Source organism: Cetorhinus maximus, chromosome 4, assembly GCF_964194155.1.
Source record: "Cetorhinus maximus chromosome 4, sCetMax3.hap1.1, whole genome shotgun sequence".
Lineage (NCBI taxonomy): Eukaryota > Metazoa > Chordata > Chondrichthyes > Lamniformes > Cetorhinidae > Cetorhinus > Cetorhinus maximus.
Window position 1 is genome coordinate 52,649,673 of NC_135882.1, and position 25,681 is coordinate 52,675,353.

The 25,681-nt window shown below is 39.1% G+C and overlaps 1 protein-coding gene across 2 annotated transcripts in view; it reads left to right on the forward strand.

Moving 5' to 3' along the window:
• Window positions 1–24,789, forward strand: part of rad21b (RAD21 cohesin complex component b) — a 52,326-nt gene extending 27,537 nt beyond the window's left edge. For both annotated transcript variants that reach the window (XM_078540195.1, XM_078540196.1), the window contains 10 exons: window positions 960–1,066; window positions 6,269–6,475; window positions 7,570–7,692; window positions 7,828–7,950; window positions 8,475–8,698; window positions 9,080–9,239; window positions 14,566–14,711; window positions 15,248–15,403; window positions 16,721–16,804; window positions 23,742–24,789. In XM_078540195.1, the coding sequence (XP_078396321.1) occupies window positions 960–1,066; window positions 6,269–6,475; window positions 7,570–7,692; window positions 7,828–7,950; window positions 8,475–8,698; window positions 9,080–9,239; window positions 14,566–14,711; window positions 15,248–15,403; window positions 16,721–16,804; window positions 23,742–23,933 (1,522 nt within the window). In that variant the 3' untranslated portion in view covers window positions 23,934–24,789. The remainder of the gene's footprint in view (window positions 1–959; window positions 1,067–6,268; window positions 6,476–7,569; window positions 7,693–7,827; window positions 7,951–8,474; window positions 8,699–9,079; window positions 9,240–14,565; window positions 14,712–15,247; window positions 15,404–16,720; window positions 16,805–23,741) is intronic.
• The last annotated feature ends 892 nt before the right edge of the window (window positions 24,790–25,681 follow it).

The window sequence follows — 25,681 nt, forward strand, 5'->3', positions numbered from 1 at the left end:
GTCAGTAATGTTGTGAAATGTCTTCTCAAATAATTACTGGCCCATAGAGAATAAATGCAATGTCAAAACAAACAAGGATGATATGCAAAGGTAGCATTTTGTGGAATTTAGTCTTTTACCTCTTGACTGAATTGCATATTTTAGTAAAAGAATGACATTGTTAGCCAACAACATTGCTTAAGTTTCATGGAGTAGACAAAACATGGGTTATTATGACAATGCAAGTGCAGCTGACCTTTGCACTTTACTAAGGGAGCAGATCATAGTTCTGTTTGTGACAAATTTGTAAACTAGACATTTGTATTAACCAAGCTCAAATATCAATATGGAATAGACAATGTAGAAAATCCCAAATTGGAATATCCAAATAGAGAAATCACACTATTAAAAATACGCAAAGAATGAAGTCGTGTAGCATGTGTTTGGCATAATTTCAAAAGAAGTATAATTGCTGACCAGAAACATACTTGGACTTCATCTAGATAGAGTAATGATCAGCTGCAGCATTGTTTTTATGACATTATTAGCAAAAGGCTGAAACGATGGAGTTCTTAATATTTAGCACAAACATGATCTGAGCACTTTTTGTTAGCCTCACTGCTGCATGGCCATGTGAAATGAACTTTGCTGGTGTCAGATGATTTCTGTATAATGATTCAATTTTTAGCATCCCAGAGAAAGTGCATGGGAATGATACTTGATACTTTTGTGTGGCAGCAGTAAGTTTTCTGAACAATTCATCTGTAAAAAAAACTATTTGACATTTTGGTGATGGTTATTGTGTATGAATTCTGCAATTCTTAATTTGTCCAGAATTGTAATAAGAGTGTGTACTCCTACTGATCATATTTGCCATGGGATCTTTTTAACCCCTGGAGTTGAGTCTTTTCTAGCTCTCATCTAATCAGTTTGATTTGCATAATTTAAAATTTTAACCAAATTAATAATCTATTTTTCAGTGATATTGATGTGGCTCAACAGTTTACCTTGAACCAGAGTAGAGTGGAGGAGATCACTATGAGAGAGGAAGTGGGCAACATCACTTTACTTCAGGACAATGACTTTGGTGAGAATTGAGATTTTGTCCTCAACATAGAGACACAAATCATCTGAATTTTACGTCTCCATATTTTCATTTCTCTAATAATTTATGAATTTAGTCTTTAGCATTATTTCTATTAGGAGTAGAAGTTAGTGTTATTAGAACTACTTACATAAAATTGCTTTGTGTGTTATTTAAACAAGCTGTTTATATTTAAGATCCATTATCATTTATCTGCTTCATTACATTACCAGAAATAGGAATTTTAGTCTTTAAAGTCATTAAAAATAGCACCAAACAATTTTTCCCCTAAGCATTTAAAAATTTGAACCTATATCCAATTTTTAAAAATAATTGCCACTTTGGACAGAATTCTAGTTGTGGTGCCAGTAGTGTGGCGAGGCAAGGAGTTGATGCAGCATTTGCCTCTTTCAAGGGATTGTATAGCTAATGAGTTGGGAGTGTGACGGTGGGTAGAAATCACTACACAAAAGCATATAACAGGCTTAATGGACCAGCTAGTCTTTATCCTCTCCTGTATGTATGTTTGTAACTATAGTATTTTCACTCCCTAATAGATATAATAATAAATGCTTAGGATGTGCACTTGTGTTATTCAAACAGGGTAGACTGGGAAGGGTGGATATTTTGGCTCTGATTTTAACACCCTCACCTTGCAAGAATAATGTGAGAGCGGGGGTTAAAATTTGAAAATTCTATTTGTGGCTCCAACTTGCCTTGTTAGTAATTTGGGGGAATCATGCCAGTGACTAGGCTTCTGCTAAAGGCAGACCTGATCTACTTAATTTTCAAAACTCTCAGCCCAGTGATGTGATTGGCACTGTAACTTGTGTTAACCTGAAGTCAAGATGTCCTGCACTTTCTGCAGTTTGATTTCAGAACCATGATAGGAGGCAACAATTGTGGGGGGAAAAAGTTTCGTTAGAACTTGTCGACGATGAGGAGCAGGAATGCTCCGTAAAAGCCTCACAAGGAATCTTTGGACCAACGCAGCCCTGGCCTTAGCCCCCGTCATGCTGAAACCTTTCTCCTGCTAACTGCCAGGAATTATTCCCATAGGTCCGCAGTTGCAGCTTTCTGCCACTAAATTACCACGCCAGACCTCTGGCCAGATAGTGAATCTGACTGAGTGTCAGTCAGGACTTCAAGAACTTAATTAAATGAGACCCTGCGGTTAAGATCATCAGGGCCTTCATGTCCCTGGACTCATGCACATGCTGGCAAATCGTATAATTAGGACTTTAAACTAAAAGAGGAGGGGCGGGGGAGGATTCAGTTGAAGGGAGATTTTAAAATCTAAAGCCAAAAGTCTTCGGGGAAAGACAAACAGAATGGGACAGTAAGAGACAGAGTTTAACAGTAATATTGCATGAACAGATAAGGTCCATGCAACTGATAGTTTAAAAAAAAACTCCTAATCTGAATGCGTGGAGCATTTGCAATAAGACAAATGGCCTTGTGACACAAATAAAGATTAGGTCTTAGACCTAATTGCCATTACATAGACAGTTACAAGGTGACTAAGGTTGGGAAATAAATATTCTAGAGTACACATTTCGAAAGAACAGACGGATGGAAAAGGAGGAGTAGCAGCCCTGATAGTAAATGATGACACAAAGAAAGTAGTGAGCAAGGATTTTAGCTCAGGAAATAAAATCAGTATGGGTGGAGATTGGAAATAACAAGGATCAGAAAACGCTGGTGGGAAAGCTTATAGGCCCCCTGACAGTAGCATTAAGCAAGAAATAATTGGAGCTTTAATAAAGACAAAGTAATAATTGTGGAGGACTTTAATCTCAATATAAACTGGACAAATCAATTGGAAAAGGTCGCCTGGAAAATGAGTTTGTAGGAAAACCCAGCAAGAAAGATCCATCACTAGTGAAGGGAAGGATAGTATTAGATTAAAAGAAGAGGCTTTTAATGTCGCAAAGAATAGTAGTAAACCTGAGCATTGGGAGTGTTTTAGAAACCAGCAAAGGACCACCATAGAGTTGATGAAAAAGGGAGAATAAACTAATCAAGAATATAAAAACATTGTAAGAGATTTTACAAGTATATAAAGAGAGGAGCTAAAGTAAACGCTGGTCCTTGGGGGCAGAGACAGGAAACATTATCATGGGAAATGAGGAAATGGCAGAGATGTTGAACAAATAATTTGTCTTCACATTGGAAGAGACAAATTACAGACCAGAAATAGAGCATAACTAAGGGGATAATAAGAGGGGAAGAACTTACCTTTTTTCTGCTGGTATTAATAATGTTATTAGAATCTTAAGGGACTAAAATCTGAAAATCCCCAGGACACGATGGCCTAATTCCTAGGGTTCTAAAAGAGGTAGCTGCAGAGAAAGTGGATGTGCTGGATATGACTTCCTAAAATTTCCCTGGATTCTAGGACTGTTCTAGTAGATTTTAAACTAACAAATGTAACACCGCTATTCCGGAAAGAAGGGAGAGAGAATACAGTAAACTACAGGCCAGTTAGCCAGACACCAGTCATCGGGAAAATGCTGGAGTTTCTTGAGCATGTAACTGCATAAGAAATAGTAGCAGGAGTAGAACATTTGGCCCCTCTAATCTGTTCTGCCACTCAATAAAATCATGGCTGAGGTGATTATAGCCTTAATGCCACTTTCCTGCCGATCTGCCACAATCCTTGACTCCCTTGTAGATCAAAGGTCTGTCTAACTCGGCCTTGAATATATTCAGTGACTCAGCCTCCACTGCTTCCTGGAGTACGGAATTCCAAAGATTAACGACCTTCGAGAGGAAATTCTTGCTCATTTCCGTCTTAAATATCAGGCCCCTTATTTTGAAACTGTTCCCCCAGTTCTAGATTCCCCCATAACTGGAAATGTTTTCTCAGCATCTACCCTGTCAAACCCTCTCAGAATCTTATGTTTCAATAAAATCACTTCTCCTTCTAAACTACCAATGAGTAAAGGCCCAATCTGCTCCACTAGTGTTGTGGCGCAGGGATCAGTGCTATTTCCAATCTATGTCTTGGATAATAGGACTGAGTGTATTGTGGCCTTAATCCAATTAGCCATGATCTTACTGAATGGCGGAGCAGGCTTGAGGGGCCAAATGGCCTACTCCTTATGATCATATGGTCTCAAACTTTAAGGAAGAATATACTTGCCTTGGTGAGGGTACAGTGAAGGTTGTCTAGATTAGTTCCTGGGATGAGAGGATGGTCCTATGATGACAAGCTGAGTAAATTGGTCCTATATTTGCTTGTATTTAGAAGAATGAGAGTTGCTCTTATACAAGATTCTGAAGAGGCTTGATAGGGTAGACTGAGTGATTTTCTCCAATGGCTGGGGAATCTAGAACCTGTGGGCAGAGTCTAAGGATAACTGGTCGCTCATTGAATATTGATGAGGAGAAATTTCTTCACTTAAAAGTATTGTGAATCTTTGGAATTCTCTATCCAAGAGGGTTGTCAATCCCAGTGGATGCTCCATCATTGAATATATTTGCTTAAATATAATACCTGAAATAAAACAGAATTTTGATCTCTTAGGGAATGGAGAGATATGGAGAGCAGGCGGAAAGTGGAGTTGATGCCGGAGATGAGCCATGATTGTATTGAACAATGGAGCAGGTTCTAGTGTCCGTATGGTCCCCAACTCCACCTTTTAAAATTGAAGTATTTTAGTTAGTGTTTAGCTGGTACAAAAGACTAGCACAGTAGGGACCTGATGGCTTGTAGCAAATGAATAGCATTGCAGGGGTTGAATCGTGTCTCTTTTTGCTGCATACCATATGTCATTTAGCTGACTCCAGCCTTGATGATAGAGTACAAGTTCTGGTTTTACAGACTATTGTAATCCTGGAAAGATCTGCTGTCCCTTGTTGAAAATCACCACTGTCACTTTGTTAACTGAAAACTTGTTGGTCAGTTACTAGATATTTTAAGAATTATTCATCATTAAATAAATGGTCAGATTGGAGTAACAGAGGCAGTTCTCTACTCTTAACCTTTCACTTTGGATTTTGGAAACCATCTTGACTTGTGGAATGCTCATAAAAATAAAGAATGCTCACAGGACATCCCTACCTATGTGTAAACCTTGGTGGCTTACATTTAAACACCCCTGAGTTATTTTGTTTTAGGGTTTGGTTGATCACCTCACTGGCAGAGGTAGGAGGATTACTTCAGCAACGTTTTGCATTGTTAAAAGATTTGGAAAAGAATTGAACTAAAAATATCAGCTTGCATAGATAAAATTGTGTGCGATTTTCATTAACCGGAGGTTCAAATATGGAATAAATGTGTGTGGATTTGAGTTGATTCTACCATTCACTGTACCTGGAATGTTCTGAGTGGGTTTTCCACCTTTGGAAAAGAAATGCCAAACCTGATTATAGGTCCTGCCTTATGGTCTTGTGAAATTTTGTTTATTGCAGTGAAAGAGCAATATCCCTGGTGTGCTTCAGGCAATCAGATATGAGATATTGTGATACAACACCTTCATTTGCTTTTTAGTTTAGATCAGTCAGTTGTCATTTTATTTTCCCCTGACTAAAATATAAGCTGTGAAGGTGTCTGGCAATGATCCAGTTGCAGCGAGCTAAGAAAAAGATAAATTCTGTTCAGAAATAATCAGCCACAGAATGCCCATTGATTATTGTGAATTCAGAAATGTTTTGGACAAGTTGGTCTAAAACTGCTATTTTGACACTTAAGTAGTTACTATTAATTCTCTTATAATGAAGACTTGCTTTTGATCATTGTTAAAAGTTTCAATCTGTGTATGGGAATCTTTGTTCTTTAAACCATTCTAGAAATATTATTTGTCATAGCAAAATTGAATATTTTTTCTTTTGGGCTGCTAAAAAATGTGTGGCCTCTATATTGCTCAACAAAGTTGCTATCATGGTTTGATTTTGCAATTACACAATATAAGTGCAAATGTTGGATATCCTATTAATGAAATGAATAATGGTTGATACATGTAACTAACACATGTAAATATTGTCACTCTAATGTATCTGGGGTTGCACATAGCATGGCGTGAACTTCAAATTGTTAAATATTTGCTTTATTAAAAATTAAACATGGGTTTCTCAATGTCTGCTTTAGCTTTAGGTCCTTTTCATTGGCCTAAACAATTGAGATAGTGATTTTTTAATTTGTCTGGCACCTGCAAGATATTAAAATTTATGGATTATATGGAATTTTCACCCTATGCGAAGGTGATTTTGGTGTTGATGATCGTGAGATTATGCGCGAAGGCAGCACGTTTGAAGAAGACATAATGGGAAGCACCAGCGACTCTAATCTGTTGTTGGAGCCAGTGCAAAACACCACAGCTCAGCTGGCTGAAAAAAGTAACCATCTGGCATATGATGACCCCCTCAAGAATGATGGATTTGGAGACGGAATTGATGGTGGAATTCTTGGTATGCCTTTACTCTTAGCTTAATGCAGGATTTAGATGAACACGTTTCGAAGTTATAAACATTCCTGTGGAAGCAAATTAATAAAATAAGGAGTGTTGCCCAGAATGTGGTAGTTTTAAATTTATTTTGATGGGCTCTTGAAGATTCCCAATTTCACTTGCAATTCAATTGCTCTCGCTTGTATATAATTGGACCACATTAGATCCTATGAATAACTGTAGCTGCAGAGTGCCTAAGTCCAGACAGGCCATCCCGCTTTTGTTCAAAGCATAATGCCAGTGTGTTGCTTAATATTGAACCTTTCAAATATAATTTTGCAATTTCAGTATATTGATTTTATTGAATCATACAGCACAGACGGTAGCCATTCATCCCATGGGTCAACTCTTTAAGAGCTATCCAATTAAAACTACTCACCTCTTTCTCCATAGCCCTGAAAACTATTATTTACATGTATCTGACTCCCTTTTGAAAGCTACTGTTGATTCTGTTTCTATCATCCTTTCAGGCAGTGCATGTCAGATTGTAAGAACTCGCGGCATTAAAAAATTGTCCTTGTATTACCTCTGATTATTTTGCCAATCATCTTAAATCTGTGTCCTTTGGTTCCTGGCCCTCCTGCCAGTCAAATCTGTTTTTCATTTTACTCAAACCTCTTCATAATTTTGAACATCTCCATTAAATCGGCCATTTAGCTTTTCTGCTCTAAAAAGAACAATCCCAGATTCTGTGAGCTCTCCACCTGACCCTATCCCCTTATCCCTTTTATCATTCAAGTAAATTTAATCTGCTCGACCGTGGTACCCTTCCTAAAATACTATGCCCCGGATTGGTGAAGCCCAGCCAGTAATTTGTAAAGATTTATTATAACTTCCTTACTTTTGTACTTTGCCTCTATTTATAAACCCAAGGACCCCATATTCTCTTCTTGAAGCTGACATTGATTTGTCCTTCTATCTTCAAAGATATGTGCAGGTGTTTCTCTTCCTGTACCCTCTTTAAAATTGCGCCGTTTAGTTTTGTTTGGTAAAAGCCTTTTTTTTGTATAGGCTTATTGTTTTCTGAAATTGACTGAAAAATGTTTTACTTGCCAGATGATAAACTTTTAAGTCATGATGATGGTGGTATTTTTGATGATCCACCGGTGTTACCAGATGGAGGAGTTTTGATGCCAGAAGAACCTATTCATAATGACGATGAAGATGATGTTATGTCTAGTGAGTATTTAGAATTTTTCTTTCATCATTTAATCCTTACCAAGTGCATAAACTGAACCTGAATTGTTTCGACAGTTCTGTTAACGTTGTGTTATGAATATGGAAATTAAGTCACAAAAATGTATTTTTAAACAGTGGGTGGCCCTGACAGTCCAGACTCCGATGATCCAGTTGAACCTCTGCCAACAATGACTGATCAAACAACTTTAGTACCAAATGAAGAGGAAGCATTTGCTTTGGAACCAATTGATATAACTGGTAAGTTCTTTCATTCAGGGATGTGATCAGATAGGGTGGGCAAAATATCAAAACTAGAGGAGCAAATCCCAAGATTTGTGTTTCCAACTATAAATTGCAGTATATAATATGATTGTGGTATAACTCTTAATAACCACTAGAGGTGTTGCAGTGATGTAGAATATGAAAAACAAAATGATATACTGTACTGATATCAACACTATTCTTTACTCAGCGATGTTTGGTGTATGCATTTGATGCACCACCATGTCTCAATTTTAACTACATTTTAAACACTCATACAGTTGGAGGAAGTGCCTGATACATATGTAATTCAGGAAACTGTATCATAGCTTTTAGTCTCTTTTGTGTTTATATTTGTGGGGTGCAGAGGATGGTGGTGGCTGCTTTAGATTTAAAAACAAACAGTCCAGAGAAGTAAAATATAATTCTTCTAACCTATTCAGTAGTGTTTTGTTGACTTAACATTTTAGGGTTTTTTTTACAGAGATATACATTGTTAAATTGGGGATGATTTCTTGCAGTTAAGGAAACAAAAGCCAAAAGAAAGAGGAAACTGATTGTGGATAGTGTAAAAGAACTGGACAGTAAAACAATTCGGGCACAGTTAAGTGACTACTCTGACATTGTAACCACGTTGGATCTTGCGCCACCTACCAAGAAACTTATGATGTGGAAAGAGACTGGTGGTGTGGAGAAACTGTTCTCACTTCCAGCTCAGCCCTTGTGGAATAACAGGTTGTTGAAGGTAACTGAATTGTTCAAATGTCTATGTTATGCTCATGGAGGAGGTTGTATATAACATGCAGCGAGTGTACACATCTCGGAACTATGACCTGTATGTTTTCACCAGCTTATAAAGTGAAATAGTTTTGTCATGGTAAACATATCTTATAAGTTTCATTTTAACAGATTATTTAGTCGCATTTCACACGAGTTATTAAAAAATACCACACCTAATTTTTGTGTTTAGTAATTACATTGGGGCTATTAAACAGTCTCTGATATTGTGTTTCTGCTGTATTTAACAGTAGAAGCTGCTGTAGTTATAAGATTTTATGTAACGCTACATATTTCTATCCTGACTAATAAATAACGTAAATTGTGAACTTGTACATTATTTTTCTAGCTTTTTACACGCTGCCTCACACCAATTGTCCCAGATGAACTAAGGAAAAAGAGAAAGGGAGGTGAAGCAGACAACTTGGAACAATTCTTGAAAGAAATTGAAAATCCAGAAGTGCCAAGGGAGGAGCAGCAACCACAACAGCAACAGCGTGATGTAATTGGTAGGAATTTTGTTGCTTATTTTTCTTATCATCAGTTTCCACTTTAATTCTTTCTGCTTTCTCTTTTTCCCTCATTTAGCAGTTTGATATGAGATGATTGCCATCGCCCATGAAAATCTGATTTCTCTCCATTATAACAACATCCCCAAATCATCCGTGCCCCTTTCTGAATTATCTCCAACATGGCAGTGTCTTTCTGAAGACAATCTGTCCAGAATTGTGCACACCCAATTAAAATTTAGCTTCGTATTCAGAATCATTTAAGTATCTTTTGAAGTGCTTCCAAACACTTGATTAACTTGTTGATAACATATTCACATTGATTGCAAAAGATCAGAGTGATCAGAAGTTGCCAAATTTTATTTTTCCACTTCTATTTATAGATTCTTAATCCTGTAAACATGATTCATGCTTCATTACAAACAATTTTGTGTACATTAAAATACGATCATCGCCCCCCCCACCACCCCCCTCATCAATTTCACAGGCTCATATTTCTTTGAAGAGTAAAGAGAAAGAACTTGCATTTATATCGTGTCTTCACACCCTCAGGACATATCAAAGCATTATTCAATGAATTAATTTTGAAATGCTTTTATATATCCACAGCAAGATCCCATAAACGGCTGTAATGTTTATGACCAATCTTTTTAGTAATGGTGGTTGATGTCAGGACGAATCCTTTCTCCACAATGCTCAAGCTTTTGCAACCATCTTCAGCCAGAAGCGCTGAATGGATCATCCATTTCAGCATCCTCCTGAGGTCCACACCATCACAGATGCCAGTCTTCAGCCAGTTCAATTAATGCCATGTGATATCAAGAAATGCGCAGTGGATGCAACACAGTCTAGTGGCCCTGACAACATTCTGGTAATATTGTTGAAGGCTTGTGCTCCAGGACTAGCTATGCCTGTAGCCAAACTGTTCCAGTACAGTTACAACATCTCCAACAGAAAAGTATCTAACCACACTGCTTGACAATCATTGACCGGGAACTTAATTGGGTGTGCGACATCAATACAGCAGCTACAAGAGGAGATCAAGGCCTGGATATTCTGCAGTAATTCACCTCCTGCGTTCCCAAAGCCTTTCCGCCATCCAGAAGGCACAAGTCAGACGCGTGATAGAATGCTCTCCAATTGCCTGGATGAGTGTCGCCTGAACAACACTCAAGAAACTGGACATCATGCAGGACAAAGCAGCTAACATATATGGCACCTGATCCATCACCTTAAATATTCACTCACTCCACCACAGGCATAAGTTGGCAACAGTATCTACCATCTACAAGGTGCACCTTTCAAACTCATAACCTCTACTACCTAGGAGAACAAGGGCAACAGGCGCCCGGGAACAAGTTCCCCTCCAAGACAAAAAGTGCCATGGGATCTTTAACATTGGAAAAGGCACTTGAGGCTTTTGTTTAGTGTCATCTAAAGGATGGTAAATCATGCAATGCAGAAACCCCTCAATAAAGTGTTATAAAGTCTAAATTAGTTGATCAAGACCTGGATTGGAGCTTGGACCCATAACTTTCTGTTTTGGGCGAGAAGCTCCCAAATGAGCAATGCTTGCACTTTGCTGACTTTATGCAAACTTCACAAATTGAGCTTGTAACACTAGAGCAGTAGAATTCCATCTGAAACCATCAGCTTCCTCTCCTTTAGCATATCTTTTTGTTTTTGAGTTGCTGCAACAGCTTGTTAACTGAATTGAAACCCCCAGTTCCAATCCATGTCACTTTTGTTGCGTTTTGATTATCTACAAAATCTCTTGCATCTCTTTGGTTCGGAGAATGTCCATTGTAGTTTTGCTTTCCGTCATGAACTTCGTCTAAAATTTAAATCCCAAATTATGACCACTCTCTCCAGTTGAGAACTCAGTTAGCTTCTGCAGAAATTTATGTACCACCTTGTAAACAGAAGACTGCATTCTTTGTTGCACTAGTTTTAGCATGCTGGACCAGTGAAGTGCAATTACAGGTGGTTGTTCAGGCTTTCGTGATCTGATCGAGTGGATTCTTAGGGCACAGCCAGATTTCCTGCTGAAAATTCATATTTACTTGGAGCAAGAAATTATGAGGTTTCCTATAGCCATTGAAATTGGAGCTAGAAAGCTACAGAAGTGGCAGCACAGTGGTATACTCAGGAGGCAATTGCCCTGAGTCCTCAACATGGACTCCAGACCCCATTAAGTCTCATGGTATCAATTGAAACATGGGAAAGGAAAACTATTCTTTGGCCCCCCCACCCCGCCACCCACCCACCCTGAGCTGATGATTCAGAACTTTTCCATGTTGAACACCAATTGGAAGAAGCACTGAGGGTGGCAAGGGTGCAGAATGTATTCTGGGTGGGGGACATAAATGTCCATTACCAAGAACGGTTCAGTGGCACCACTACTGAGCAAGCTGGCCGAGTCCTAAAGGACATAGCTAGTTTGCAGCACGTGGTGAGGGAACCAACAAGAGGGAAAAACTTACTTGACCTAGTCCTCGCCAATCTAACTGTCACAGATTTATCTGTCTATGACAGTATTGGTAGGAATATCCACTGCAGTCCTTGTGGAGACAAAGCCCCATCTTCACATTGAGGATACCCTCCATTGTGTTATGTAGTACTGCCACCATGCTAAACGGAATAGATTTCAAACAGATCCAGCAATTCAAAACTGAGCATCCATGAGGCACAGGGGGTCACCAGCAGCAGCAGAATTGTATTGAATCACAATCTGTAATCTCATGGTCCGGCGTATCCCCACTCTACTATTACCATCAAACCGAGGGATCAACCCTGGTTCAATGAAGAGCCCAGGAGAGCATGCCTGGAGCAGTGCCAGGCTTACTTAAAAGTGAGGTGTCAACCTGGTGAAGCTGCAACACAGAACTACTTGCATGCCAAACAGCAGAAGCAACATGCATTAGGCAGAGCTAAGTGATCCCACAACTAACAGATTGGATCTAAGCTCTACAGTCCAGCCACATCTAGTTGTGACTGGTATTGGACAATTAAACAAATAACTGGATGAGGAGGCTCAACAAATATCCCATCTTCCATAAAAGAAGCCTAGCACATCAGTGCAAAAGACAAGCCTGAAGCATTTGCAACCATCTTTAGCCAGAAGTACTGAGTGGATGATCTATCCCAACCTTGTCCTGAGATCCCCAGCATCACAAATGGCCAGTCTTAAACCAATTTGATTCACTCCACAGGATGTCAAGAAATGACTGAAGGCACTGGATACTGCAAAAGCTGAGGGCCCTGACAACACTGGCATCTACCCAACAATGTGGAAAATTGTCCAACTATGCTCTGCACACACAAAGCAGCACAAATACAACCTGGCCAAATACTACCCCATCAGTCTACTCTTGATCATCAGCAAAGTGATGGAAGGGGTCATCAACAGTGGTATCAAGCAGCATTACAACCTTGGACAAAAGAACTGAACTCCAGAGGTGAGGGGAGAGTGACTGCCCTTGACATCAAGGCAGCAGTTGACCGAGTGTGGCATCAAGGAGCTCTAGCAAAACTGGAGTCAATGGGAATTGGGGGAAAAACTCTCCACTGATTGGAGTCATACTTAGCACAAAGGAAGAAGGCTGTGGTTGTTGGTGGTCAATCATCTCAGTCGTCGAACATAATTGCAAGAGTTTCTAGTGTCCTCAGTTCAACCATATTTAGCTGCTTCATCAATGACTTTCCCTCCATCATGATAAAGGTCAGAAGTGGGAATGTTTGCTGACTTCACAATGTTCAGTACCATTTGTGACAACTCAGATACTGAAACAGTCAGTGTCCATATGCCACAAGACATGGGCAACATTCAGGCCAAGGGCAGCTGATGTATGTGGACACCACCAACTGCAGTTCCCTTCCAAGCCCCACACTATCCTGACTTGGAACTATATTGCCATTCCTTCACTGTCATTGGGTCCAAATCCTGAAACTCCCTTTGTAGCTGCCATTGTCTTCTACAGTCCCCACTGCTTAAAACATTGATGCCCAAAACAGGCAGTTTCTTACATTGAATAAAAAGTAATGACCATTATCTATTTATAGTAATGTCAATTTAGAAGTTGCCACTTGTAGGGTCTCAAGTGCTTTGTCTATTTTGGACAGATTGTCCAAAGCAAAGACCTTCTCCTTTTCAGTGTTACCTTTGAAATTGAAGTGTTTACCAGTGAAATTATGCTTTCAACCCATCATAAGCGAAACTAATTAAATCACTTGGACATTACTAACAGTAATGATTAAATATGTGTATAGTCTTCCAAACATGACCCCACCTGCTCTCCAGGTATTGGCAGACCTGTTTTTTTTCCAGTATTTTTGTTTTTATTGATTCATCTATCTTTAACAGATCCTGTATTGTGAATTTTAATCGTCCTCTCTCTGGCAGCTGTAATTTGAACAATTTTTAATGCTACCCCATCAACTAGCCATCGAGTATATTGGGCAAATTGCACATATGTAGCATTGATCAAAGCAAACTGGCACTCCAATATATGGGTATTTTTTGTGTACTTTGAGAGTGGAACACTGACCAATGTCATTTTTCCATGTCCTGATGACGCAAATTCTTGAAGGTGATAGCGGATTTTGATCTACTTGAGCCATGTATGGAAGATGTTCTATGTAAATATACTATCATTGATATCTACATGGTCCTCTGTCTTAAGAATAGTATAGTTCATTTTGTCTATTAGTTGTCAATTTTTTCCACACTTCCATTTTTGCAAGAAATCTACATGTAAAAATGTATTTTTAAAGACCGTCAATCAATTTTTTTCCGAATATTGCGATTTAGAGGCTGTATCAAAGTTTCCTGAGTGACTCTTACTATTGCTAATATTTTTAAGTATTTTTGTTGTTGAGGTACATTGTGGTTTCACCTTTTATTTGCATTAAGGCTCTTCATCCAAATTGAATAGGGCAGGAGTAAGTCCAGGGATGGGAGTGCTAAATGGGATTGGTTCTTCCACTAGTTACCAGAGAGGTGGGGGCATGTGCACTGCAATCATGATCAACTTCTTTCTCCACCTAGATCAACCCATAATGACCTGAGTGAAAATTGTACATTCCAAATAGTAGGTCAGATCTCCCTCTGCCAGTATTCATGTCTGGCGATAGTCTGGATAACATTGCTATAGAGGAATTGTGTTAAGAGATTTTCCATGCTGTACCTTTGGGGTCCTACATCATGTATATCTTATTTCCATTTGAAGGAAACCTTACAAGATGGCTTTCGTGTGAAATTAAATTTGTTTCACAAAATAAGTATATTACTATGTAAATTAGAATTGTCAATGTTTTTGAACTTTAGATGAACCCATCTTGGAAGAGCCCAGTCGCCTACAGGAATCTATGTTGGAGAGCAGTAGAACCACACTGGATGAGTCAATTATGCCCCCACCACAGAGAGTGGTTAAGCGTAAATCAAAGGAAATGGAATCAGAGCCCACACAACCTGTGAGTATAATTTTTTTTCATTCTCTTTAAGAATTCATTTTATATATCATCGGTATTTTATTGCAAAATTTTAAATAAAATCATAAGGTGGTGAATTAAGTTGCAAACTATTGATTGGCATAAAGTCAAACACCACGAGAAATACTTAGATACTACTATTTATGTCACTCTTCATAATGAATTTTATTGTCTTTTATATTGATAGCCACTTGCTTCGTAATTTAAAAATTACAGGTGATTAGCAAGAACACCCCCAACCCCCTGGTGAAACAGTAATGATAAGCAACAAAAATATCTTTACTCCAGGCAAATAAGCAGTGATGGAGTGATCTATTTGATAATTCTTAAACTTGATCCTTGTGCTTCAATTCAGCAAAATTTAAGTTTTTTTTTCCCCTCACAGGGAAAAAGACTATTTCCTCTCAATATAGTGACTTATTTTAGTCTCTGCTGTTAGAGCTCGATTCATTTCTGCTCTGTAGCTCTGTCAGAGTCATGTGTATCTCATTTTTTAATTGTTTATGCTCCTTCTGCAGCAAGACGAGCAACAGCAGCCACAGCAGCAAGAACAGGAACTGCAGATTCCGCCAGTAGAGCTTCCTCCAGAGGAGCAACTGCACATTACTGACCTTGTCCCAGAACTTGCTGTTCTGCCAGAGAAGAAAGATAAAGATGAAGAGGAGGAAGAGGAGGTGAGGGCGCAGCTACTTTTTTAAATACCTTTTTTTACTAATTTATCTGAATAAAGTGACTTCCAATACATTAGGACTTCTATGAAAATCATTTTTAGCAGAGTTTGTATGATTCTTTATCCTATTATTTGTCTTCCCTTGTTCTTCCTGAGGCTATTGATTCACGTTGGGTTATAAATCAATGAGTGCCCAGCCTTCTGATGCTGTACACAATTGGCTGCTCATGTGTGAGCCATGATGGTGAGCACCTGTAAGCTATTCAAAACTAGGTCATTAGAGATAATGCCTGTCCTTTCTGCACAAACTGTCTCCCCTTGCTTCATATGAAAGTCAGGTGTCAATCAGATACTTCTGCCTTGATGGCTTCACCAGTTTTAGGTAAATGGATAAGCCTTACAGATGAAGAAGGTCCCAGGTTTGATTCCCATTCTTTTGAGCTTGTTGGTCTTGCCAGAAGTAGAAATATGGCCATTATAATTAATCCTAGCATTCTTATAACAGTGATGGGTCATTTGTCTGGAGTTCCCATTACTTATCTTTTATCCAGCACATAGACATCAAATGAGAGAGGATTCCATTCAATTGTACTGCCCTGTTTGTCAAGTTAGTAATGGTTGCTTAGGCGAGACACTGGAGGGTGCACAGGAACTACCCGGTGACGATTGTATAGGTCAGTACTACACCAGATTATTACCCATGGAGTCATTGGAATATAGCAAGAGTTCTATTTGAAGCGTTTTTGTAGTTTCTTTATTCTGAAATATTAAAATTCCTATTTAAGCTTTCAAAATAGTTTAATTTCACAAACTTCGGTTAATTCTTTTATACACTAAGATCACATTTCTCATTGTATAATGAAAAATAATAATAGTATTTGATCAACAAAGTGAGATTCATTATTTCAGTCAACTTTACTTAACTATGAAAAACGGGCTTTGGAAAGCTTCCCACTTGTTGTCTAGTCAGGGCCACCAGAGCTCATTTGTAGACTTAACTGGTGCCAAATGGGAAAAATCCCAGTGATGGGAAAAGCAGCTATGAGAGAGAAGGAACAGTAGCAACGATAGAAAATTAACCATGCAAATTTTAAGTGTTGTTTGCTAAATTGGCTTTTTCTTCAAAATATATTTACAGTCTTATTTCATTTATTTCGTAATGGGTATATTTGAAAATTTGGGACAACTGATGGATGTCCTAATATTTTTATTACACTGTAATTTATACATAGTCCATTGGATGGAGTGCATGTTATTGATGTTTCCTCTTCCATACTTAGTGTGGTTTTACTCTGTATTAATATATTTTGCTTTTGTTGAGGAGGAGGAAACAGTAGGAGGTGACCAGGATCAGGAAGAGAGGCGGTGGAACAAGAGAACTCAGCAAATGCTTCATGGTCTACAGGTAAGATAATTCAAATAATGTATATATCTGAAGATTTGTGCAACTGAATTACATCAAATTCTACAGATTATCATTCTATGAAGGGTTTTTAATTTTATTATGAGTAAGCTTAAAATTAATGTTTGCAGATGATAGTTTAGACCACTTTCTTCCAAGACATGTACAGACTGATTAATGTGGTTCTAATTCTGGCCACAAATTGGGGTTTTGAACTAAATTTTTCGGTTACCAAAAAAAGTCAAGAATACTGGCTGTATAAAGACAATTTCCATGTATTCTGCTAAATTGGGTTGACTTCAGATCACCTGGAGTAACATTGCAGTTAGCTGCGTTTTTATTATTGGATAACATCTTTGAACGTGAAATTTACTTAACCTTTTTTGTTATATCTCAAAAACGCTACTTACCGTGTCTCCGTTCAATTAGTAGTTGCAGACACATCAATTGTTTGCAAATTAGAATAGTTCTTTTTAAGCACTAAGTACAAAATTACAAAAGTTTTACGGAAATTTGAAAGCTAGATTCGTTGGAAACAAATTAGGACACATTGGGATGGGGATTTCAAACACATCATCTGTAGCTTTGGCAGAATTACTAGAAGTTGATTCTGACCCTCACCCACCCCGCCGCCCCGCAAACACACACCAGAAAAATTATCATTAATGGTGTTTAAGCATATTACCAAGACTTCTGCGGTCTTCAGTTCTTCTGGTGAATACCAGGTGATTGGGATGCATCTGTGGAAATCCATCCCAGAAATCCTGATAGCCACGATGGGCAATAAGAAGAGAATGATTCCTTTCAGAGGCAAAACTGAAGCTAACTCTGCAATTGGCTCTTCATAAAATTGGGGCCTGGAATGCTTTTTAGGTTTTGCTATGTACTCCATTGAAGTACTCAATGTATGTACTCTATGTACTCCATTTACTACCATAAATTTTAAATTTTTGCAGGATCAATGATACCTAACCCTATACTGCCAAGTCTTTTATTTTTGGGTAAACGGCTTTTTGATATAGTGCTCTGAATAAATTGGACAAAGTAATTGTTGTGGTATTTTTGTTAGGGTGAAACTTTCTATCATTGACGTTTCAAACAAAAAATATTGGTATAGAAATGTCGCACAAAAAAACCCTTCAAACTAAACCAATCCAAATGAAAGGCAACATTAAGAAGCTAAGACTAGATACTTCGATAATCAGTTGTGAGCTTTGGTGGAGGCTTCAGTGCTGACCAGCCAAATGTAAAAGTCCTCTGCTGTCTGTCCTCTTCAAAAATGAATTGAAACTCTGATTAAGCAACTGCGTTATTGAAAGTTAAGTCTGGGAGTATACCTTGTTCAACTTAAATTTCGAAAATTCTACCGACTTTGTTTTGACCTTTTTCTAAAGAAAAGCTACTTTCTCTTATGATCTACTTAGGATGTCAAGACTAATTGCAGAATTCAGGTTAGGGAAATTGATAATTGGACTGAGGGGAGAGGAGGAGAAGAACATCAGAAATAGAAGCAGGCGTAGGCCATTTGAGCCTGCTTCAAAGCAGCTTCGAGCTTGGTTTATGATTCAATAACACCATCATAGCTGACCTGATCATGGCCCCTCCAATTCCCTGTCTGCCCCCATAGCCTTTGACTCCCTTGTAGATCAAAAATCTGTTTAACTCAGCCTTGAATTCAATGACCCATCGTCTGTTGCACTCTGGGAAAGAGAATTCCAAAGATTAATGATCCACTGAGAAGAAATTTCTCCTCACCTCTGTCTTAATTGGGAGACCTCTAATTCTGAAACTGTCCAAAGATCAAGATTCCTCAGAGAGGAGAAACACCCTGACATTTACCTGATCAAGCCTCCTTAGAATCTTTTACTTTTCAATCAGATCACTTTTCATTTTTCTAAATGCCAATAAGTAAGGGCCAACCTGCTTAACCTTTCTCAATAAGACAACCCTTTCATCCCAGGAATCAACCTAGTGAACCGTACACAATACTCTAGGTGTGGTCTCATCAGCGACCTGTGCAGTTGTAGCAAGATTTCACTACTTTTATGCTCTATCCCTCTTGCAATAAAGGACAACAATCCATTTGCCTTCTTAATTACTTGTACTTACATCGTAATTTTTCAGATCCATACTAGGACATCTGGATCCCTCTGCACAGCAGCATTCTGTAGTTTCTCTCTATTTAAATGATATCCTGCTTTTACTTAACCTATCTGTATCCCGTTGCAGATTATTTCTGTCCTCCTCACAACTTGTGTTCCTACTATCTTTGTATCATCAGCAAATTTGGCTACAATGCATTCTGTCCCTTTGTCCAAGTCCTTAAATAGATTGTAAAGATTTGAGGCCCCAGCATTCTGTGCCCATATGCAGCAAGTACTGGACAACATTCAGGTTTGGGCAGATAAGTGGTAAGTATCATTCACAGGACACAAGTGCCAGGCAATGACCATCTCCAACAAGGGAGAATTTAACCATCTCCCCATGACATTCAGTGGCATTACCATCACTGAATCCCTCACTATCAACATCCTGCGGGTTACCATTGATCAGAAACTGAATTGGACTAGCCATATAAAAACTGTGACTATAAGAGCAGGTCAGACGCTGGGAATTCTGTGACTGGTCACTCACCTCCTGACTCCCCAAAACCTGTCCACCATCTACAAGGCACATGTCAGAAGTGCGATGGAATACTCTGCACTTGGCTGAATGAGTGCAGCTCCAACAACACCCCAGAAGCTCGACACTGTCCAGATCAAAGCAGCCTGCTTGATTGGCACCCCATCTACCACCTTAAACATCCACTCCCTCCACCGCCAATGTATAGTGGCAGTACTATCTACAAGATGACCTGCAGCAATTTGCCAATGCTCTTTTGACAGCACCTTCCAAACCTGCAACCTCTACCACCTAGAAGGACAAAGGCAGCAGATGTATGGAACACCACCACCTGCAATTTCCCTTCCAAGCTACTTGCCACCCTGACTTGGAACTATATTGCTGTTCCTCCACTGGCTCAAAATCCTGGAACTCTCTTCATAACAGCAATGTGGATGTACACAACCAGATAGACTGCAGCATTTCAAGAAGGCAGCTCAGTACCACCTTCTCCAGGGCAATTAGGGATGGGCAACACACCCACATCCCGTGAAAGAATTAAAAAAAAAACTTGCTCAAACTCTCTGCCATTTCTTTGTTTCCCTTTATTAATTCCCAGTCCTATCTTTGAAGGGACCAATGTTCACTTTATCTACTCCGTTCCATTTTATATATTTGTAGAAGCTCTGTCTGCCTGTATTTCTATTTCTTGCAAGATTACTGTCATTTCCAATTTCTCCCTCTTTATTATCTTTTCAGTCATTTAACCTATTTCCCTAGTCTATTATTGCTAACTCTGCCTTCATACCATTGTAACTGTCTTTATTTAAGTTCAAGACACTAATTCGGCCCCAAATTTCATACCCTTAAACTGAATGTGAAATTCATCATGCTATGATCAATCTTCCATAGAGAATTCTTTACTCTGAGGTCATTAATTAATCTTGTCACATTACACATTACCAGGCCTAAAATAGCCTGTTCCCTGGTTAGTTCCACATAACAGTCCCAAGAAACATCCCAAATACACTCTGTGAACTCATCCTCAAGGCTACCTTTGCCAGTTTGATTTGTCCAGTCTAAATGAAGATTAAAATCTCCTAATTTATTGCAGTACCTTTCTTACAAGCACCCATTATTTCCTTATACACAGTCCTATGGTATTGATACTGCTAGAGGCCTTACAAACTACTTCCTTGCTATTTCTGATCTCCACGCAAAGTGATTCTACATCTTGATCCTCCAAGCCAAGATAATTTCCCACTACTGGACTGAGCTCATCCTTTATCAACAGCGCTATGCCACCTTCTTTTCTATTATTCCTATATTTCCAAAATGTCAAATAACATTGAATATCCAGTTCTAAGTCTTGGTCACTTTGCAACCACATCTCTGATGGCTACCATACAACACCCATTCATTTATATTTGTGCTATCAGTTCATCGATTTGTTATGAATGCTGCAAATGTTCAGATAAAGAGCCTTTAATTCTGTCTTTATACTGTTTTTGCCTACTCTGACCGTAATTGCTGGTGCATTCTTGTTTGTATGCCCTGTCCTTTGCAATCACACTGGTTATCATTACTGATATTGCTACCCTTCGCACTGTTGCCTTCTCCTTTCACATTAACTTTAAAAGTCTCTTCCCCAACCCCCCACCACTGCCTCCCCTAACTATTTATCTTGAAGCCCTCTCTGCAGCCCTAGTTATTCAATTTACCAGGGCATTGGTCATACCTTGGGTCAAATGAAGACTGTCCCAGTGGAACAGCTTCCTCTTTCCCCAGTACTGGTCCCAGAGTCCTATGAATTGAAACTCATTTCTCCCACACCAATGTCTGAGCCATGCATTCAACTCTGATCTTATTTACCCCATGCCAGTTTGCTCATGGCTTGGGTAGTAATCCAGAGATTATCTTTGTGGCTCTGCTTTCCAGTTGCTCATGTCTTGACAATTTAAACTATTTCTCCCAGTTTAAAGAAAGAAAAAAATGTAAAACTCACCAACCCAATTACCTGTCTGCTCACCTAATTATCACCCTGAGCCTTCAGATCTTGGTGTTTCTCACCCCCTCTCTCAGACCACTTGTCTTCTAAAAGACCAGAACAACACCTCTTCTATCACTGCATAGAATTCCCACACTCTTATCAAATTCCCGAGTCAAGTACTCTGTTGAAGGTGTACTCTGTTGAAGGTGCACTTTGTCGACCTGTCAACTATGCATTTGCAAAAGCATCCTGCTTTTGGTAACTAATTTAACTGACCATTTAATTAGCTATGAGTGGCAGCTTGTTTAGCACTGACTAACACTAAGAGAAACTGCACATTACGGTTAAAGTTAAGTTAAATGCTAACTGCAAAATTTCACTAGATTTTAGAAAGAGGTCAAACCTTAAAACACCTGGGCTTGAATCTTCTGGTCGGCATGCAGGGGTGGGCCCTGCACACCCAACACATAAAATGACGCGCAGTGACATCAGGCGTGCGTCCCGACGTCACTGCGCGTCATTCCGATCTTCAGTTCGGCAGGCGCACACTGGACTCAGCTGCACGCCCGCCAACCTGTCAAAGGCAATTTATCAACTAATTGAGTTGATTGTCTGGGCTGCCCGTCCAACATTAAGGTTGGCAGGCAGGCAAAGAGCCCAGGCAGCCTTCGCATTTCTCATGAAACCTCATCCACTGGAGGTTTCATGAAGGCTTTATAAATTAAATAAAATTTTTTATCGAAATACATAAACATGTCCCAGCTCATGTGACACTCACTGAATATTCTTTTTTTCCATTTTTCACAATCCGATTAATCTCCTTGAGGCGGCTCTGTGCCTCGGAGATTTCTGTGCTCTTCTACACGCATGTGCAAAAGAGCGCAGGCCCTGACTCTCCCTCCTTCCCCCGCCCACGCAGGTTGCGCCGAGCGCTTCCGGGTGCATGTCACGCTGGGCGGGCCTTAATTGGCCCACCCACATAAAATAGCGGCGCGCAGTCGATCGTGGGTGGCGATTGGCTGTGCGCCCGCCCCTGACCGCTCTCGTCCCGGTCACCAGACGGGGAGAAAATCCTCCCCCTGGAATTCCCTCTCACCAAATTTCTGGGTAAGTACTCTGTCGAGGCTGTACTCCATTGAACTGGCCTCTGTGCTATTACTCAAATATGGGAAAAGGGAGAGGGCAATGGGTAGCCGTGGGGGTGGTGTTGCTGGTAAATTTTCCCAGCAGGGAGAGGGCAGTCTGCATATAGTTTCAGGAGGTGTGGTGTGTCTGGTACTCTCTTAGTTGGAGAGGATGCAAATGCTTAGCAAATTTTTAGAATTGCGGGGTTGGTGTCGGAGGGCATGTATGAAATTTGTAAGGGCTGGTTTCCTTTTCATTTTGGGAAGACAGTGGTTTGCAAATTAAATCAAGCAACTTATGTTTACAGATATTTCGGCTTCTGACTTCACTTCAACGCATCATGTTTAGAAATTTTGTTTTGACCAGATGCTGCAATCATCTCATGCTCCTGGTGTGGAACAGCATGCACACTGAAATAAAGAACTTGGCAGCCCTCCCACCCAATCTCAGCGACCACCTGATTTTTAAAATATGTGTGTATATATAATTATCCACTGAAAGACTACCCCTGAATCTTTTGTACAAGCAGTTCCAGCGATGTCACAGAGCATTCTGGGCCACCTTCATAGACAGTAATAAGGTTACGATTTTAGATTAGCTTGTAAGCTGACCAAGAACAGCACAACCCTAGTGTCCACACTTCTGCCTCCCCAGCAAAACATATTGGTTTTATTAAAACCTGAGGTTATGGAGCAACTGACTGGTTAGGCTGAAATTGCAGCTACCATTTTGTTTGTGAATTCGCAAGAGTTTACTTTCAATTGGTAGCAACTCTGGAGTTGCCTAGCAGGGAGGTTTCTGTGCTCTCCATGTGGATAATAACAGGTGTAAAATGATTCTGGTGCGTTTTTTCTTAAACAAAGTATTTTGAACAAAAATGAAATTCCTCCATAAACTTAACACATCCCTCTCCTTTTAAAATCTCCTTAAAACCTAGCTGTTTGATCAGGCTTTTGATAACCCCTCCTTGTTTCTCCTTCTTTGGTTCGGAGTCCACTTTTCCTCACTTTTGGGAAACATCTTTGGGGTATTTTTCCACTTGCACTATCTAAATTCAAGCGGGGTTCTTGACTCACCTTCCCTTAGTTTTTTTAAAGCATGTGTTTGTATTAAAATTACATTGATTTTCATGCATTACAAATGACCCTTTATGTGGTCTTAAATACACAAACATTCAGTTTGGTTGTAGGGCATGTCTTTATCATTTTTATTTTATTTTTTCAGAGAGCTTTGGCTAAAACGGGAGCTGAATCTATTAGCCTGGCAGATTTATGTCGGAAAAACAACCGGAAACAAGCAGCTGCAAAGTTCTACAGTTTCTTGGTACTTAAAAAGCAACAGGCAATTGAGCTTACGCAGACTGAGCCTTACAGCGACATTATTGCAACCCCAGGACCAAGATTCAACATTGTCTGATCTGGTTCGTCTTGAATGGCTAGTGTGTATTCACTAGATATGTATTGCCCCATATGGGGAATTGAGACCATTACAATACTTTAATAAATTGGTTTTAATGTATATTGAGTTAAAAGATTATTTTGGACAGAGAAACTCTTCAATTTTTCGGGATTAGGTGTGTTATTCCAGTGTTTATGGTGAATACAAGTAACTCACACTCCTTGACAGGTTTTATACTGAATCATGATTGGAGAAATGTGTAATATTTCAGGTATATTATAAATACATTTCTGTGCAGACATAATTATGGCTTTGTTGATTGCATTATTCAGAAATGTCACTTGTGTAACACCACTGCTGCTGGCAGACTGTCTCAATAAGGTGTCGGTTGATGAAGTTCATATATCTGCAACACAGTAGTAGAGAAGTTGATATTCAACGCTTGCACTTAATTTAACTTTTAGATTGTGTGCTGGTTCCTCTACATTGACATATTTTTGGAACAGTCTACCAGTATGCCCACTGTCCACTGGAATTACAAACTATTAAAATGCAACCAAGGATATATGAAATATTAATTTTGAAAACATACTCATAATTTTAGGATGCTTTATCAGTCTGGAGTGTTACAATGCTGTTTTATTTTAAACATAATGTGCCTGTAAGCCTATATTCCTTCCCCTTTTTGTATAAAATGTGTAGATAATTTTTAATGAATGTTTAATTATGGAAAAGGTGAAAGCTTTCATTTTAAGCAGCATTTTGCTTATGCTACTGAGTCTCTAGTTTGTTGCTTAATTAGGTCATTAAATGTTGAACAGTGATGGTTCATGCAGTTATACATAACTTTTCTAATAAAATACTCGTTACAGTATTGATTATTTTTGTTTCTTGAAGCAAGTTTTTAGCTCGTATTCTGACTCATTCTCATATCATGGTATCTTAGCTCATTGTTTTCTTTTAAACAATTTTACTTTGAAAGTGTTGCACATGAATCATTCTTCGTAGGATATGATCATTTTTGGCCTAACTTATTGGGAAATGGAGTTTCCATTAATGATTTGAGCTAAGTCCTACAATGGTCCAAGCCTGGAAATTTGAAAAGGGATGGGGAAATTTATTTCAAGTATGTGTAGCTGAAAAAAACATGAAAGGCGGGCTAGAAATTAGCTATTTTTGATTCCTGCCAACTTTTCCAGTAATTTTCTACTGGCTGCAGAGTTCAATAGTAAAAACCATGTTAAAAGCAATTTTAAGCAATAAGGGGAAGTGATGGCATAGTGGTATTGTCGCTGGATTAGTAATCCAGGGTAATGCTCTGGGACCCGGGTTCATAGAATTAATAGTCTAATGATGACCATGAACCCATTGTTGTAAAAACCCATCTGGTTCACTAATGTCCTTTTAAACAGGCATCTACAAAACTTCCCCTTAACCCAAAAGGATTGAGCTAGTTTCTGCAATTGACCTCTCATATGACAGAAGAACGTTGCACTACAGGAGAAACCTTTACAACAGTGGTAATATCTGAGACAGATGTAGCTCCCATCTGCACGAGAAAACATTAAAGCAAGTTGAGAAGGAAAGGCATTTGGGTATTCTAGTACGTAGATCTTTAAAGGTTCATGGGTAAAGTTGTGGAGCAATAGGTACAACAAATAACCTGAGATGTATTTAAAGGACAATTGACAAAAAGACAAGCATACTATTTTGTCCATATACAATACTTTGGTCAAGTCTCAGTTAGAATGCTGTGTCCAGTTTTG